Raw genomic sequence first — 16,945 nt, forward strand, 5'->3', positions numbered from 1 at the left:
TTTTGTGTTTATAGGGGACTGCCGTGGGCTGTTTTGTCGGCTTCGGGACAAGGTGAGTCTGAGGATCCGCCCCTCCCTTCCGTAAGTAGCAGCGCCACCTGGCGGTCACGTTAGCGCAGTTCAGGTGCCCTCGGCCTGGAATGGGGTGCTGCGCCCGCCGGGAGGCTGGATACGCCCAGAAAACCTTAATCTGAATTTACCCCCAGAGGGCGGGCGAGAAGGGCCTGAGGCTGAAAGGTAATCCTGAGGGGGCTGGGAAGGGCCTTGGGGAGGGGCCTGGCCCCAACCGCCCGACTTCCGTGACACAGCAAACACAGAAAGACAAAGTCCATTTGGATGGAAATGTGAGCGGAGTGAAAAAGGCCATTTTGACTCTAGGGTCCAAGGAAATGACTAGTGTGACGGCCTGGGAGCCAGAGTTCCCAGGCACGGCCGCTCACCTTGGGACTAGCAGGTAATGGTTTGGACTAGCAGGTGGTCATGAAGCCCACTCTAAGTAGAGGGGAGACTAGCAGGCACACTTTGGCATCTGGTTTGATATTCTGGGGGTTTATCTGGCTGCTTTGGGGAGACTTTTCAAGTATGCCCTGGCAGGAGGTGGTTGAACTGTGGGGTGCCAGGGTAGGTCAAAATGTTTTCCAGAGCTGTTTAAGTGGGGGGAATTCAGGACCTCTTTCAAGTTTGACTTGTGGGAAGATTTAATGGCCTAGAGAGCTGGGAAGGCTGGAGAGGGGCTAAAATCTTGGCCAAATGTATGAAGGCATTCATAGTTGGAGTTGAGTTGGGGGTGGAGGGGCTGGGCAGGGGCTTTCAAAATGTGTAGGAACTTTAGAAGGGCATTTGATTTACTCTACTCCCCCATGAGTCATTCCTGGGGTCAGTGGTGTGAGGGGCGGTCTAAAATTCAAGCTTCTGCTTTTTTTTTTTTTTTTTTTGTCTGGGTGCTAAGTTCTCAGTTACTCAACTGAAAGCATTTAAAACGTTCTTCTCCCCTAAATTTGGAGTTGCTGTGGTTGTAAAAAACAGACATGAGGTGCCACAAAGGGTATGGGAGAACCAGCATTTCAGGGACACTCAAGAAGATCTGGACTCTATTGTTGGAAGGGGAAATGGTTACTGTGTTGGGACCTGGATATAGTCTTACAGCTCCTTTTTTCCATCTCTTAGGGTTTAAGGATAACTCTGGGGCCATGATGGCTATGAGTTTCACAGTGGACCCCAGATTTCTGCACTATGAGCAATGTCAGGTGCCACTGGACTTGTTCTGAGACCCCTTCCCTAAAGGATGGCCAAGGGGCTCCTGGTGACCTATGCCCTCTGGGCTGTAGGGGGCCCTGCTGGGCTCCACCACCTGTACCTGGGACGGGACAGCCATGCACTGCTCTGGATGCTTACCCTGGGTGGGGGTGGCCTGGGCTGGCTCTGGGAGTTTTGGAAGCTACCAAGCTTTGTAGCTCAGGCCAACAGAGCCCAGCGGCAGAGGCAGAGCTCAGGACAGGGGACACCCCCTCTGAGTCCCATTCGCTTTGCTGCCCAGATGATAGTGGGCATCTATTTTGGCATTGTGGCTCTCATTAGCCTTTCCTTCATGGCCAGCTTCTATATTGTGGGCCTCCCACTGGCAGTTGGTTTAGGGGTCTTGCTGGTGGCTGCTGTTGGCAACCAGACATCAGACTTTAAGAACACTTTAGGGGCGGCATTTCTTACTTCCCCGATCTTCTATGGCCGCCCCATAGCCATCCTGCCCATCAGCCTGGTGGCCAGCATCACAGCCCAGAAGCATCGCCGCTATAAAACTTCAGCTGGGTCAGAGACGCTCAGTGTGCGGCTCTACCGCCTAGGCTTAGCTTACCTCGCTTTCACGGGCCCGCTAGCATACAGTGCCCTTTGCAACACAGCTGCCACCATCGGCTATGTGGCAGAGACCGTGGGCTCCTTCTTGAGTTGGTTCAGCTTCTTTCCCTTTCTTGGCCGCCTCCTGGAGTCTGTCCTCCTTCTGCCTTACCGAGTCTGGAGGCTGCTGGTGGGGGATCCTGGCTTCAGCAGCAGCTACTTCCAGGAATGGGAGAAGCTCTATGAATTTGTTCGCAGTTTTCAGGATGAGAAGCGTCAGCTGGCTTACCAGGTAAGGTTTTATTCCCTCTCATTCCTCTCTGGGATGGCTTGGGGAGTTAGGCTAAGCCTCATTGGAGCTGGTGTCCTTTATGTGGAAGCACTGGTTTCATGTCTGCTGGGTCAGGCCCCAGAAGGGTGTCCTGGCTTCTCTGGGTTTCTCTGCAATGGGTGAAGATGCAGAGGCCCTAATAGTGAGTGGGGAAAATATGTGTATATTATTTATTTTTTATCGAGGTATAACAATATAAAGCACACTCATTTTATGTATTTACCTATGTAATCACCATTCAGATCAAGGTATGGGATATTTCCTTTCCTAAAAAAGTTCCCTTGTGCACCTTCGCCATTCTATATTCCTTTCTGTGGAAGTAACCTTTATTCTGTTATCAGAGGTTAGTTTTGTTCATTCTTGAGTTTCATATAAATGGAATAATTTAGTATGTATCCTTTTGTGTCTTTCTTTCATTTAACATTATGTCTGTGAGATTTATTCATACTGTTGCACACAATGATAAATTGTTTGTTTTCATTACTGTATAGTATCCCATTGTATGAATATACCAGAATTTATTTATCCACTCTGTTAATGAACATTTGGTTGGTTTCCAGTATGGGACGATTCTGAATAAAGCTGCTATGAACATTCTCGTACATGTCTTTGGTGGACACACATGTGTATTTCTCTTGTAAGGAGGAGATCTTGTCAGGGATGTAAAGTTCCAGGTTGGAAAATGGGCAGCTGTGCTTAAAGGCAAATCCTGCTTCTTGCCATGAGATTCAGAGCTTGTTCAGTCGGCTGGAATTCTAATCTGAGGCTCTGGACCTTTTGCACTGGCAAGTAAAAGCCAGCCCCAGAGATATAACAGCCTGGCTTAGCAAGGGAGCAGGGAGAGACCCAGGTGCCCTGACACCTTATGGAATTCTAATTTGTCAGCTTCTGTTTCCCTAAGGTTTTGGGCCTCTTAGAGGGGGCAACAAATGAAGAAATACATCGGAGATACCGGGAGCTAGTGAAAATCTGGCACCCAGACCATAACCGGCACCAGACAGAGGAGGCTCAGAGGCATTTCATGGAGATCCAAGCTGCATATGAAGTCCTGAGTCAGCCTAGGAAGCCCAGGGGATCCTGAAGGTGGGAAGACACTTCCCCTTAAGGATCGATCTTCCTGGCAGAACTGGACAGCTTGTCCCAGCCCAGCTTTGCCCACGCAAGGCACCCAACAGCGTTAAAGAAACTGTCTGCTTGTAGTGCAGAAGAGAAAACCTTAAAGATGTGAGAAAGCTATTGTGGTGGAAGAATGTATTTATGTATTGAGTTTCGGAGTGCTTGGCTATTGTATTCCTGACTGTTTTTTCTTGAAACCATATAGTACAATGAAAGACATATTATAAAACCAATAAAATATCTTTTATGGAATATACCACCTTATCCCACCCCTGGTACATTGATGAGTGAGAGAGGAAGGTTATTTAACTTTTTTTTTTAATGTGCAAAGTACTGGGTTAGGAAATTGAAGGAAAAATATGAAGGTTCTAATATTGCACAAGCTGTCATGTGACAAGAGGGACTTGATCTATTCTGCGGATTAGTGAGAGGTAAGACTGGTGTTAAATTTCAACATTTCAGAAAAATATTTAAATTCCATTTATAGGAGAACTTTCTGGGAGCTACACTTTTCCCAAGAAGGAACAAGCTGCTGTGGGAATAGCGGGTAATCCCCCATCAGACGCTCTTCTGCTTGGAGGAGTATTGTGGAGAACACTCTAACCTTACACGGATGGTTGGATGGGTTGACTTTTCATATCTTCCCAAAACTTGGGATCTGATTCTGAGCTACAACACCCTGGGAGCTTACAATCTGGTGGGGGATAATAACACAGGTACACAGATATCAAAGTCCGTCTTGTTCAGTGTTTTAAACTAAATGTCGTAAGAGGTGTAAATAGAGTGCATTGGGATATTGGAGAAGGGACAGATGACATTGTTTTACGGGGACTCATGGAAAAGTCATGATTTTATATCTCATATGCCCTTATGGGGACTTGGGCAAAACCCGAGGAAACCAGTAGTTTGAGAATCTCAAGGGAGCCTTATTTAATTCCCAAGTAACTAGCCAAGTGTGGAAGAAACAGTCTAGGATGCAGAAGAAGACTGGCAAGCAGGCACACAATTTTAAAATTATATACTCGTACCTTTACTCCAGCTTTTTTGCTCTTCTTTGTGTGCGTGTGTGTGTGTGTGTGTGTGTGTGTGTATCATACTTTTTTCTGGAAGTTAACTCTGAGCAGTGTCTATAGTTTTAAAAAGTAGAATTATTTTGGCTAGTAGTCTGCAAATTTCAAAAAGGTTTGGATCAATTGAGAACAATGAAATTTGTAGACTTTTTATTTTGCATTCATATATAAAAAACTTTAATTTTTTTGCAAATTAATTTATATACCATGACTTGAAGACCAAATTAACTTTCATACCTTTTTAAAATTGCCAAAAAATGGTATACATTTCCTTTGATAAACACAAGTTGTCAAATTATCACATGGAATTTTAATGAGGCATTTCATAAGCTACTTATTAGTAACTTAATAACATGATATGTAATACTACACTGCAAAATATAAATATATTAAAACATAGTCTATAAGGTAAAAAGCAAAAGAGTGAGTAAGGTCTTTACTTGATTTGGAAAAGTATTTTACTGTCCTCAATTTTTTTTTTTTAATTTATTGGGGTGATAATTGTTCATAAGAATACATAGATATCAGGTGTACAATTCTGTGTTATATCATCTATAAATCCCATTGTGTGTTCACCACCCAGAGTCAGTTCTCCTTCCATCACCATATATTTGTCCTCAAATTTTGTTATTAGTTTTTGTTACAAAAATATGGGTGTATTGTAATTTATTCAAATGGGAACTATTGATGAGCAGTTTCTATTTTTCCAACATGAGCAAGGCTACAGTAACTATTCTTAAATATGTGTACTGGTGCTTTTTTGTTTTTTTAAGGCTAGATTCCAAAAAGTGCTAATGTAGGGTCAAACAACATATATTTACATTTTTTATTTATATTGTATCTGGTTACTTCTGGAAAAGATTGTAACAATTTACATACAACAGAGTAAGAAAATGGCCCTTTCTTTGTGACTGACATGGATTTGTTATCACTCTTAAATTTTTGCCAAGTTGATGGGTGAGCAATATTGTCTGCTTACTTTAATTTGCTGTTTCCCTGACTCCTAGGGAAGTTCAGCATCTTTTCAAATGTTTATTGAGCACTTGTATTTCCTCTTCAGTAAATTGCCTGATCTTATCACCTGCCTATTTTTTTTAAATTGTGTTCCTATTTGTCTTCATGATATCTATTTTATTGGTATTTTTGCTTGTTAGAAAACTTAACCCTTTGTTTTATGTATTGTAGATATTTTTCCCTAGTCTATGGCTTGTCTTTTGATTGAGCATGGGCTTTAGAGTCAGAAGGATTAGGATTTGAATCTGGTTCCATGATTTTCTAGCTACTGTGTGTGATCTTATGATTTTGGGTTTCTTTAGCTTTAGTTTCCTCTAAAATTGAGATAATAGTATGTACTTTTAAAGGGTTGCTGTGGTAAAAAAGATAGCATATGTACAGTGAGCAAATATGACTGATAACTCCCTTTCCTCTTTTCAGCCTATGTAAGGAGATAGGACTTGAGTGTCTAATGAGTTAACTAGTATAGAATGAAGGTTCTACCTGGAAGGCTGAATTTTCTGAGTGTATTTTGTATTTAAAAAAAAAATTTCCTTCGTTTTCCTGTAAATCACTGTATGAATGCTTACACATAATCATCAGAAAGAAGTGAAAAAGAATGCTGGGTTGTGTTGTGGTGGTAGGATTACAAGTGGTCCCTCTCCCCCCTCACTCTTCTCTAGACTCTTTCTTGTTTTATAATTGAGAAAAATTTATAATTGAGAAAAATAGCCTTTTTTGTCTATTTATGGGGAACCAGGGAAGTAGTTTGGGTTTGGCCCTTCTTGGGCTTTAGTTTTAAACTGGGGCAGAGCTCGTCTGAGCCAGTTGTGATGGCAGAAGGCCTGAGAATGAGACAACTCCGAGGGTGAGATGAATTTCACGGAAAGGAGATGGAAAACTGCTTGTAAGATGGCCCTTTTCACCTGCACATTCTCCTTGCGCAACTCTTGTTATCTTTTGGCAGATTCATTTCGATTAGGGAGACTGTTGCCTGACATCTGGAGTCTCAGTCCTTCTATGCAGAAAAGCAGAACAATTTATATTTTATGAAGTGCTACACAATATGGGTAGTCTGCTGCCCAACTCTTACCCCCATTGGTCACTTTAGTGCGGATCGGTATTAAGTTTTCCACAGGAAAGAGTTTTGTGGGTAGGAGCTGGGGCATGAGGTAAGAAGTGAGAAAGAGGTGAAAGCATGTTTATCACCTCTTAATAGGAAAGACTGATTAAAGCATGTTTAGATTTCATCTTCCTTCTTGTCCTGGCCCAGACTTTTTTTTTTTTTAATGGATGATGGTCTTTATTTACAATTTTATTGGCAAAAAAGAGGAAAAAGTATAAAACAGTTTAACACGGCATTGCAGCTGATCCTGTCAGATTAAAGAAGTTTCATTTTAAATGTCCATCTAATTGTTCAAAAAGATACAATACTGAATCTGCATATGCTGTTTCCTTTATGAAGTAGAACACTCCGATTTTAGGCAGTCCTTTAAACATATAAATACACAAGAAATAAAATCATTCTTTCAAAACTGAATTTAAAAAAGGGTATTTTAAATTTACATTTATGTTTTTCTTGTAACAACACATGAAAATCAAAAGCTGGAAAAGCAGTTACACTTCCTACTTGAGTGGACAGTTACACAATCAATCATTTTCTGCAATGACCATTATATTTTCAATTTATCATGAACTACTCCGAACTTACTACTACGAGATGTAGCCAAAGTCAGAAGACAAGACGTAGAGAAGATATTCCTTTTTTGAAGGAGAGTGAGCCCTCCAGAATATCAGCGTGGGAAATAAACATCCGGTGGAAGAATTCTAGGTGGAAAAAAATTAATGTAGACAATTTCAACTCATGCTGAGCCAGCTTAATTTTTTCATTGATTTGTTTGGTGTCATTCTTCTCAATCAAGTGTGTTTAATTCTTCTTCCAGTTCATGCAAATCTTCCCCAGGAAGAAGATTTTCATCAACAGGAACAACATCAATGACTCCATTTTCTTGTCCCTCCCCTTTGCTGTCCTCCTCTAAATCACTTCTTTCACCATTTTCAGCCCTACCTCCGGAAGCATCACTTAGTTTGTTTTCATTTTTTTCTGAAGTATGTGTGCTGAATCTTTCAAGATTAGCCACAGTAATACCTGTCTCATCTAATCTCTTGGGATGTACAGGCTTAAGTCTATGTCATTTACACTCACTGAATCATCACCTCATCACCACCTGTACCCTGGGTATAATGGGTGTCATCTGCTTCCTCGTCATCATCGTCAACCAGTTCAGGCAGAATTCAAACACCTCACGACCACTGATCACTCTAATGCTTTCCCTGCTTTGAAGTCCACTGTTCTGCTTCCCATATCTTGCTCAAGTTTATCAATCTTTTCTCGTCTTTTCCTTTTCTTCCAGGCAAGAAAAGATTCTAGAGTAATTTTGGTAACATTCGGACCTAGGGCAGAACGCTCTCTTTCAATTAGATCTTCTAATAAAATTTCATCTTCTTTCTCTTCTTTCTTTTTATCTTTTTTTCAACACAAATCCAGGAGGAAGTGCATGATGATACATGCAAATATCACCCTCTCCGGGGCACACCCCAAACCAGCCATATTTGTTGTTTTCAATAGCTTCAAGGAAATGCTTGCGCACTATTTGAGTTTTTGGTTTTTTCTTTTCTGCCTCACTGTGCTTCTTGTTCATTACTTCTTCCAGTTTTTTCTTGTCTCAATTATCCATAGTATCTTTCTCAAGTTCTTCATCTCTTGCATTAATGTAAACACTTCGCTTTTCACACTTTCTCTCCAGAGTCAGGTCATGAGAGAATTTACACTTATCTCCTTTAGTACATTGTCCTTGCTTGAAGAATGCACATACCACGGATTTGGGATCTGCACCTTTCCTTATTTTTTGAGTAGCAACTACAGGTTTGAACAGCTCATTTAGCTCTTGTAATTCTTCTTATCATCTTTCTTCAATTTCTTTTCAGCTTCACTTTGTGCTACCTGATGTGGATTTTGTTGACCAAATTTAAATTGATGAGTGACAGCCTTGATACACTTCTGTTGCTTTGCTCCTTTTTCATTCTTTAGACCAAAAGTTTTGTCTTTGATAATCTTCTCCTTTTTCTGCTCCGCCTTCTTGCTGCACCCGATCTGTGCCTGTTTCTTGGGGGGCATCGCGGAGACAGGTGGCACCAGCCAGACTTAAGCACAGCTGGACCCTGTCAGGGTGTCTGGTTCTGTGGCAGGAAAAGGAGGAAGATACTGCCACCCCAGATTCTTTTTTTTTAAGGATAACGATCTTTTATTGAACTATTTCTAGATTCTAAGCAACTTGTTAAGCACAATACATATGGTAATGTCAATCAAGTGATTCCATCAACTCCTCAGAGGTTATTATTTCCACTATCTAGATTAGTAGACAGTCATAGGAAGATTCAGTAACTTACCCAATGACTTTTAAGTGGCTAAGCTGGGGTTTAAATTCTGACAATTGTGACATAAATTTGTGCTATCAGCCATGACATTTTATTTCTATTGCCATTTTTTAAAATTGAGGTATAATTATCATACAACATTATATTAGTTTCAAGTTACAACCTAATGATTTGATATTTGTATAGAGGTCTGACTATTAAGCTCGCGAACTTATACTAGAAAAAGTGCTCCATACCTTATTGCTGAATATCAGTCTGGTCACCTTCAAAGTACTCCCCTTGGGAAGTTACTCACCAATGACAGCATCTAGTTCACCTTTCAAAGCAATTTTGGAACTTTTTCTGGAATGATCATCAGAGCTGTATTATCCTTGGTGTCCTGAATGTCATCAAAATGTCTTCCTTTCAATATTTCCTTTATCTTCATGTAAAGAAGACGTCATTGGGGGCCAAATCAGGTGAGTAGGGAGGGTGCTCCAATACAGTTATTTGTTTACTGGCTAAAAACTCCTTCACAGACAGTGCCATGGGAGCTGGTACATTGCAAGAGCCATGAATTGTTGGCCAAAAGTTCAGGTCATCTTCATCAACATTTTCATTTTTTTTCTCCCCCCCTTTTTCTGCCTCCCCCACCTACTGCAGTTCAAGCTGTTGTTTCTCAGTCTAGTTTTGTAGGACACAGCTCCCTGGCCCACGCTGGTATTATGAGCCTTGCACGGTTGGCCGCTCACAGCAGCCCACACCAACCTCCCACTGCTCAACGGCTTGAACCCAAGTGGCGGGGAAGCAGAAAAAGGGTGGGGGGGAAGAACACAAACCAACAAAAGACCACCTCTTGGTGGGAACCCACTCTTCATCTCATATCCCACTAAGTCTCTTCCTTTTTCTAGATTAAACATCCCCTTGATTAAGGAAGCACTGTAGAAAAAGCATGAATGGAGAAGTGAGGAGATGGGTTGACTTCCACCAGATGGGGTTGACTTCCGCTTCTTGCATGGCAAGTCAGCTGACTTTGGATGAGCCACTTCACCCCTTTGGGCCTCAGTTTTTTCCTTGTAGTGTGAGGAAGTTGAACTCAGATGACCTCTAAAATTGCTTTCAACACTGGATTCTTCTTTTCAGTGCAGGCTTGTGTTAAATGGTTTGGTTTATCATCTGTCTACACTCTTGTGGACACTGTCTTGGGAAGAAAAGAAAATATTTAATTGCTCAAAGAACAATATAACGGCTACTATTCCCCAACCCCCCCCCCAAAAAAAATTCACCTTTATCAAAGTGTTTTCATTTATTTATGTTTTCTTCTAGTCCTCATCCATAAATTTACATAATTAATTTTTCATGATTGGATCATATCAGGGATATTATTTTATACTGGTTTTTTACCCCTCATGGAATCTTGAGCATTTATATATATGTATAACTATGAAATCTTCATATACATGTATTTTATTGAGATGTAATTCACATGCCATAAAGTTCACCATTTTAAAGTATACAATGTAGTGGTTTTTAGCATATTCATAAGGTTGTGCAAACATCAACACTGTCTAATTCCAGAACGTTTGTACCACCCCAAAAAGAAACTCCATATCCATTAACAATCACTCTCCATTCTCTCCTCCCTCCAGCTCCTGGCAGCTACTAATCTACTTTCTGTCTCTATAGATTTGCTTATCCTGGACATTTTATATAAATGGAATCACACAATGTCTCCTTTTGTGTCTGGCTTCTTTCACTTATTTTCAGGATTCATCCATGTTGTAGCATGCATTATCACATTGTTTTTTTTTCAAATAACGTCATTATATTTTAATGCTGTATAATATTCCGTTGTTTAGGGGACGTTTAGGGTATTAATATATATTTTTGTTGTTATAAAGAATGCTGCATCAATATCTTCATGCTTCTAATTCATCTATTCTCTCGAATTATTTCAGAATAAATTCCCATGGGTGGGATTACTGGGTCAAAAGGTATGAACATTTTTATGGCTCTTGTCAATATTGCTCTTAAATTGTGGTGCCCAGAACTAAATGCAATTCTCAGATGTGTTCAGACAGAACAGGGTACTGTGGGTTATTAAGTTCTCAAGGTCTGGACAGTATATCATCTTTTAAATCAAGCAGCCTAAGAATTTATTAGCTTTTTTTTGGTTGCTCACTGAGCTTATGGCTAATAAGGCCCTTGGATCTTTTCCTAGGCACTGTGTCTTAAAGCTATGTTTGCATTTACTCTATGACCCAGGGGCTTTTGAGGATTCCCTGACTAGAATTTAGTATTTCTTTGTTTTCTTTCTTCTTTAACAGTGGGTGGTCCTAACAAGCTAGCAGGAGGTATGGGTTTATTGCAGTCTTAGCTAAGAACTGCAGATGGCGCCTTAAGCCTGTCTCAAAGATAAATTTTTTTTTTAAGGTAACAGCACCTCTATAGCAGGTTCCTTACAAGAGGAGAGTTTAGTGCTCCCCTTTTGTGGGCAAGGAGACAGCAACTGTGAGGTTGAATTTGTGTGTTATTCAGGGTAAACTCCAACTGAAACATGTTTTCTAATTGTCATTTCAACTCCTAGGGGATTCTGGGGCAGTGTATTTCATGTTAGAGCTTTGCTTGAACACACATTTCAGGCCACTGCTTTGGCTTTTGAAGTTCATACCCTGACAAGCTGATTTTTCGTTTCTCTTCATGTTCCTTGCCATCTCTTTCTCTTAGTCACTGCAAGGGATTGAAACTTGTTCAACAAGCTGGTTTTGTTTGTTTGTTTTGCTAAGGTGGGTTTTGAACAACACAAGCAGAAAATATATGTAGGGTTCCAGCTAAATGAGGTTTCATTTCAATAGTTTGTTGCTCTTTTAATTTTCCTTTTCCTTTCCCTCCCAGCTGTCTTCTTTCTCCCCACCTCTCATCCACTCTTTCCATAGTCCATCTGCTTATTTGCAAATTATAACTTTAAGCAAGACCTTGAATGTTCTGGATTTAAACCTCACTGACAAGTTTCAACAGAACAAAGTAGTGCCTTGTGTGGGAAAATTGGAAGGGACTCATTTTAACTAATTCTGTACCAGACTTTAGTCCCATTTCTGGGCTGAGACAAGTTGCAGGGAACATCCTCTGCTGGGCAGTGACTGAGTTAGCATGTGAACCTGGCTTTGCAAGCACCACCTGAAAGGGCATTTTTTTCATAGCATCACGAGGTCAGGCACATTACAGATGAATTAGTATCAAGAAAAGAATAGGAGGAGTCTTGGGGGAATATAAATGTCTTCTATTAGTGTGCTTCCCATTTACAAGTCTGACTGCCAGTGAGGCTTATGTTACTCCCCCACCTCTTCTTCCTCATCCATAACCACCAGTTTGGACTTGGCTTCTCTTGCTTCTTTCTCCTTTTCTCTCCTACGGTCCACAGCGGAGAGTGTACGTTTACTGCTTTTCTATATAACTTGGGCTGGAAAGCAATTAACTGCTTAGTCCAAGCAAGTGGTGCCATTATTTTTATATTCGTCGACTGGAAACTCATTGCCTAATAGTAAGTTGACTTTTTTTGCATAGCTAAGAGACTGATCCTTTCAGATCTATCTCCCTTCAAACTCTAATTCTTTTCAGTGTGTTTGTTGTTCTCATGTTAATGCCTTTGCTGATGTCACTCCTTTCCTAGAATTCTTTTCTTTCTGCTCATCGAAATCTTTATACTTCTTTTATGATCCAACTTAAAGTTTATCCCTAAATGATGCCTTCACTGATTAATTCCATAGCCAGTAATCTTTCCCCTTGAATTCCTTCAGCATTCTGTCTAGTCTGTAGCATTCTATCTAGCATTTTCTTACATGTTGCCATATAATCATTCTGTCTCATTTTTGGAAGTCTTGTCTCCTTAACTGTGTCAAAGCCCCTGGTAGGCAGGGACTGTCTTCTCCCAATGCAACCAATAGGACATTTACTAAATGTGGTAACTTGCTATTTAATAATTTAGAGCCTTAGTTTCCTCATTTGTCACATGAGGATAATGATGCCTGCATCACAGGGATGTTGAAACAATCAAATGAGACAATGTGTTGAGAGCGCTTTATAAACCATAAAACATTTACAGAGGATAGACATTATTAATTTTTGAAAAATCATGACCATCTGTATAAATGAAAGAGCATTCTGAAATTCCGTAAATGAACTTACAGTAAAGCAGTATTAGTTATATGTTTTACATATAGAAACAAATTCACTAAAGATCAAATTCAAGTTTTTAATGAAACTCAGTGTTTAAAATCTGAGTTTTGGTTTTGACATTGCCACAGTTTAACCTTTGATAATTTAACACCTTTTCTAGCTCTAAACATCTGACAGATACACAACTGAATTTAGGTATCTTATCCATGTTTTTGGACCTCAGTTTTGTTATCTGTAAAATGGGAAATGCCAACCGAGTCAAAACCCTTTAGTAGAACTTTATAGAATGGATATTCAAAGAAACATTAATCTTGTACAGAAGATTCTGGGGGAAAAAAGTTTCCTCGGGGGGAGCTGCATACTATATAGCATATTCTCTTCAAAATTAGCAAATCTCACCCTCCACAACTAGATTGAAAGGACAACAACTTGATTTGGAAAAAAGTCCTGGAAGCACACACCTGTTCCCCAATAAAGTCATGTTCCCCTTCCCCAATAAAAAATCTTAAAAAAAAAAAAATTAGCAAATCACATTATCATAGTAAGTGCTCTGAGAAGTAAAGCAGCCAGTTTAACTTGATGTTACCCAGGGTTTCCCAAACTTATTTGGAGTTGGAATAGTTTTTTCAGATAACATCTATTTAATATTTCATGAAACTAATTTTCTAAGATACACAGTTTGGACTGCCAACATGAATATCTTAGATATTAGGGGTAGTCCAAGCAAAGGGAAAAGTACACCTTATGAGATATTCTCTGCTAGTCTTCATGCCTAGTGTGGCTTGTAGCTTTAGTCAACAGAGACTTTAAAAACTCACGTTCTTCAGTTATAGTCACTGATTATCAAGTCTCCAAGATTACGAGTAAAATTTTTATGCCTCTTAGACTATAGTTTAACTTCAGCCTCTTTTTCTTCCTAATAAAAACATGGAATCTGGCAATCATTTACTTCAGATACAAAATATCAACTCAAAACAAAAATACAAGAAAAGTTCTCATCTCCAGGGTCTATATGAAACATATCAAATTAGGTCAGGTTAATATCTACAGAATATATCTGCCACGGTGAAGATTATGTCATGATTTATTTTTAGTTCTAGTTTGCCACTGGATCATTAGGTAACCTGGGATAAATTAATTCCCTTAAGGCTGAACTGAGACATATGGATGTTATTTTAAAACGATCTTCTTTTGTAATCCTTAGCAGTTACTCTAATCATTTCAGAAATTTGGTGGGGGGTTTTTTGTTGTTGTTGTTTGCTTTCTTCAGAATAGGTCACAAGAATTACATGTTCAACTTACTCCAGCATTTCTTTTCCTCCAGTGTAATTTCTAGACAGATTTTAGACAATTTGTAATTATGTCAAAGCAGGCAATGATCACTTTGTTTTATTGGGAAGTATAGCATACAAAATGGAAAATGTATAGGTAATATAAATAACAAGGACTAAATTAATCTTTGTAACCCAGGTCCAAGAGGTATTTTTGAAAACATTTGTTCAGTGTCCTTTTAGAGAGGCTGAGTGCTACAAGGAGAAAGGACAAAGGTGGGCCATGCAGTAGGGGTACCTGCAAAACCCACTCAGCAAGACATATGCTCTATGTGACCCACCTTCCTTGTAGGGTTATTTCTTTTGTTTTTTATTTTCTTATTTATTTATTTTTTATTGGGGAACAGTGTGTTTCTTCGTGGCCCATCAGATCCAAGTCAAGTTGTCGTCCTTCAATGTAGTTGTGGAGGGCACAGCTCAGTTCCAAGTCCAGTCGCCATTTTCCATATTAGTTGCAGGGGCCACAGCCCACCATCTCATGTGGAAATCGAACTGGCAACCTTGTTAAGAGCTCACGCGCTAACCAACTGAGCCATCTGGTTGCCCCTGTAGGGTTATTTCTTGAGTAAAATTTGTGAGAAACATGTCTGTACTGCCATCCCAGGGACTGAGCAAAATGTTCCTCTCAACCACACTCAGAACTCTCCCTTAGAGATCTGTTAAACATGATATTGTTCATCTCATTAGATTTCCAATGATGTTTTACAGCTCTCCTAGACTGGGCCTAGGCATGCCCCTTAATCCACCTCCCTTTACTCTGAGTGGGATATCCACAAGTAAAAACGCTCTCACATTAGACGAGGGCTCTCTTAGGAGAGGCATCATGACTTAACCTAAATAGACCATAAGGTTTCCAAGAAAGGGGACTACATTTTCCTCCCAAAGAAATTATATCGCTTTTGCAGCAGCAACAGGCCCTATAATGAAGGTGTTTCTGGAGTGACTTTTAGTAGGTGAAATCAGTCATTATGGAACAAGATCTTGCACGCCATTGGTTCAGGTTCCGTTCTTCAGTATGAAGTTTTCTATTAACCAGGGTCATATCATCTGGTTCCACCTGTGTATGGAAACGAAGGGAAATTGTGGAAGAGTTAGTCACTCCTTCCACTTTGCACCTTTGTGTTTCAGCACTTATCACATGTTATTATAGTTAATTATTTAATAGCTTATATCCTCCTTTACAACTGGATACTCTCCTTTGGGATAATGATCTTGTTTCATTCTTTGTAAGTGACCCAATGTGTAGAACAATGCCTACCACTCCTTGGGTACTTACATCAATTAGTGAATGAAAAGAGAGCAGATATTTGGCTGGTCTCCTATTTGAAAGAAGATTCAATAGTAAGCAACACTTGGTGTAGTGCTGGATGACCTACTCTTCTGCTTCTTTATATCTGTAAATGATATGGTTGGATTAGATTAGGCATTATTAACTAGGGGTCATGGGCTCCAGATTTTTGACCCCCACCCCCACCCCATGCAAAATAAAAACCCAAAGGACCAGATGACTTCATAGACATTTACTATACTACTCCACTATGTGTACTACCACTGCAATGACAAACACGTGGAAACCAAAACTACATTGTGCCTGTGGCTATACACACCCTTATACGCTCTAAGGTTTGTTCAGAGCCCCTTACGCTTTGGCCATAAAAGGTAAAAATGTAAGGGAGGATTCTGATCTTTTCAATGCTGATTGTCTAAATTCCCAGTTTGTGGCCACTCCTAACAGATGGCTGACCAGTTGACAGTGGAGTGAGTGCTTCACACATGCACACTGGCTAGAAAGGTGCACAAATATTAGAGATGATTGTGCCCCCCAAACCCCTGGGGGAGGTTGGAAATCTGACCACAAAGACAGAATATTCAACAGAAAGTTTCGAAGGGTGGTGTGACTGACCACAGCCGCAGAGAGGGATGCATACAGCTGAGCATATCGAAAAACCGACTCAGCAACGGACTGGGGCCGTGTGTCGGGTGGACGTGGCCTAGAGAACCCTCAATTCGCTCCCGGGGTTACCCTGCGCCAGGCCGGAGCAGCGCCTCCTTCCCCGGATCCACGACCGGCCTCTGTGGCCTCCCAGGAGGCTGAGAGGCCGTCAAGTCCAGATGTCCCGGCGTTTCCCCGCAGCCGGTATCTCTGAACTGGCCCTTTCGAGTAAACCTTGGGTCGGGAAGGAGGCGAAGGGGAAAGTGGATTTAAGTTCTCGGGGCAGAGACGTGAACGGCTAAAGGGAGGGTGGCCTGAAAGACCGCTTCCCGGCCAGGATCTAGCAAGTAAAGTCCCTCGCGCGGTTCCCCTCGGGGCGCCCGCCTTCGGCCACCTCCGGGGGAGTTTCGGCTCTTTCCGCCAGTTCCAGTTCGAGCCCTGCACTCCCAGCGCGCGCTACCCTCCACCCCAAGCCGTCCGCTTTCTCTGGGCACGGGCCGTTCCGCACGTGGATGCGAAGTCGCGTCCCACCCATCCCCACTTCTATCTAGTTTGTTCCCGACCCACTCTTCCAACCCCTCCCCTTCCTCGTTATCCCAATCCCCGGCGACCCCGAGCTCCCTTAACTCAGGCGCGCGACCCAGCGGGCGATGCGAGGCGCGAGAGACCCAGTCGCAAGAGGAGCGGTAACCCGACCCACCCGAGTCCACCTCCCTCTCCGCGCCCCTCCACCCTCAGGTCCCGG

General features: G+C 41.3%; 1 protein-coding gene and 1 pseudogene across 2 annotated transcripts; one reads left to right on the top strand and one right to left on the bottom strand.

Moving 5' to 3' along the window:
• The first annotated feature begins 297 nt into the window (after window positions 1-297).
• Window positions 298-3,536, top strand: DNAJC22 (DnaJ heat shock protein family (Hsp40) member C22). The gene is made up of 3 exons (XM_019724652.3): window positions 298-454; window positions 1,168-2,125; window positions 3,066-3,536. The coding sequence occupies exons 2-3, from the start codon at window positions 1,286-1,288 to the stop codon at window positions 3,243-3,245; spliced, it is 1,020 nt and encodes a 339-aa protein (XP_019580211.2). The 5' UTR covers window positions 298-454; window positions 1,168-1,285; the 3' UTR covers window positions 3,246-3,536.
• A 3,711-nt stretch (window positions 3,537-7,247) lies between these two features.
• On the bottom strand, window positions 7,248-16,929 carry LOC109443701 (zinc finger CCCH domain-containing protein 15 pseudogene; annotated as a pseudogene). The gene is made up of 4 exons (XR_016021609.1): window positions 16,291-16,929; window positions 15,544-15,661; window positions 15,101-15,324; window positions 7,248-9,957 (listed from the first exon to the last, which is right to left on the bottom strand). The product of XR_016021609.1 is annotated as a zinc finger CCCH domain-containing protein 15 pseudogene (transcript).
• Between the last annotated feature and the right edge of the window lie 16 nt (window positions 16,930-16,945).

This window comes from Rhinolophus sinicus, chromosome 1 (genome assembly GCF_057876585.1).
Source record: "Rhinolophus sinicus isolate RSI-liver-muscle chromosome 1, RSI-T2T, whole genome shotgun sequence".
Taxonomy (NCBI): domain Eukaryota; kingdom Metazoa; phylum Chordata; class Mammalia; order Chiroptera; family Rhinolophidae; genus Rhinolophus; species Rhinolophus sinicus.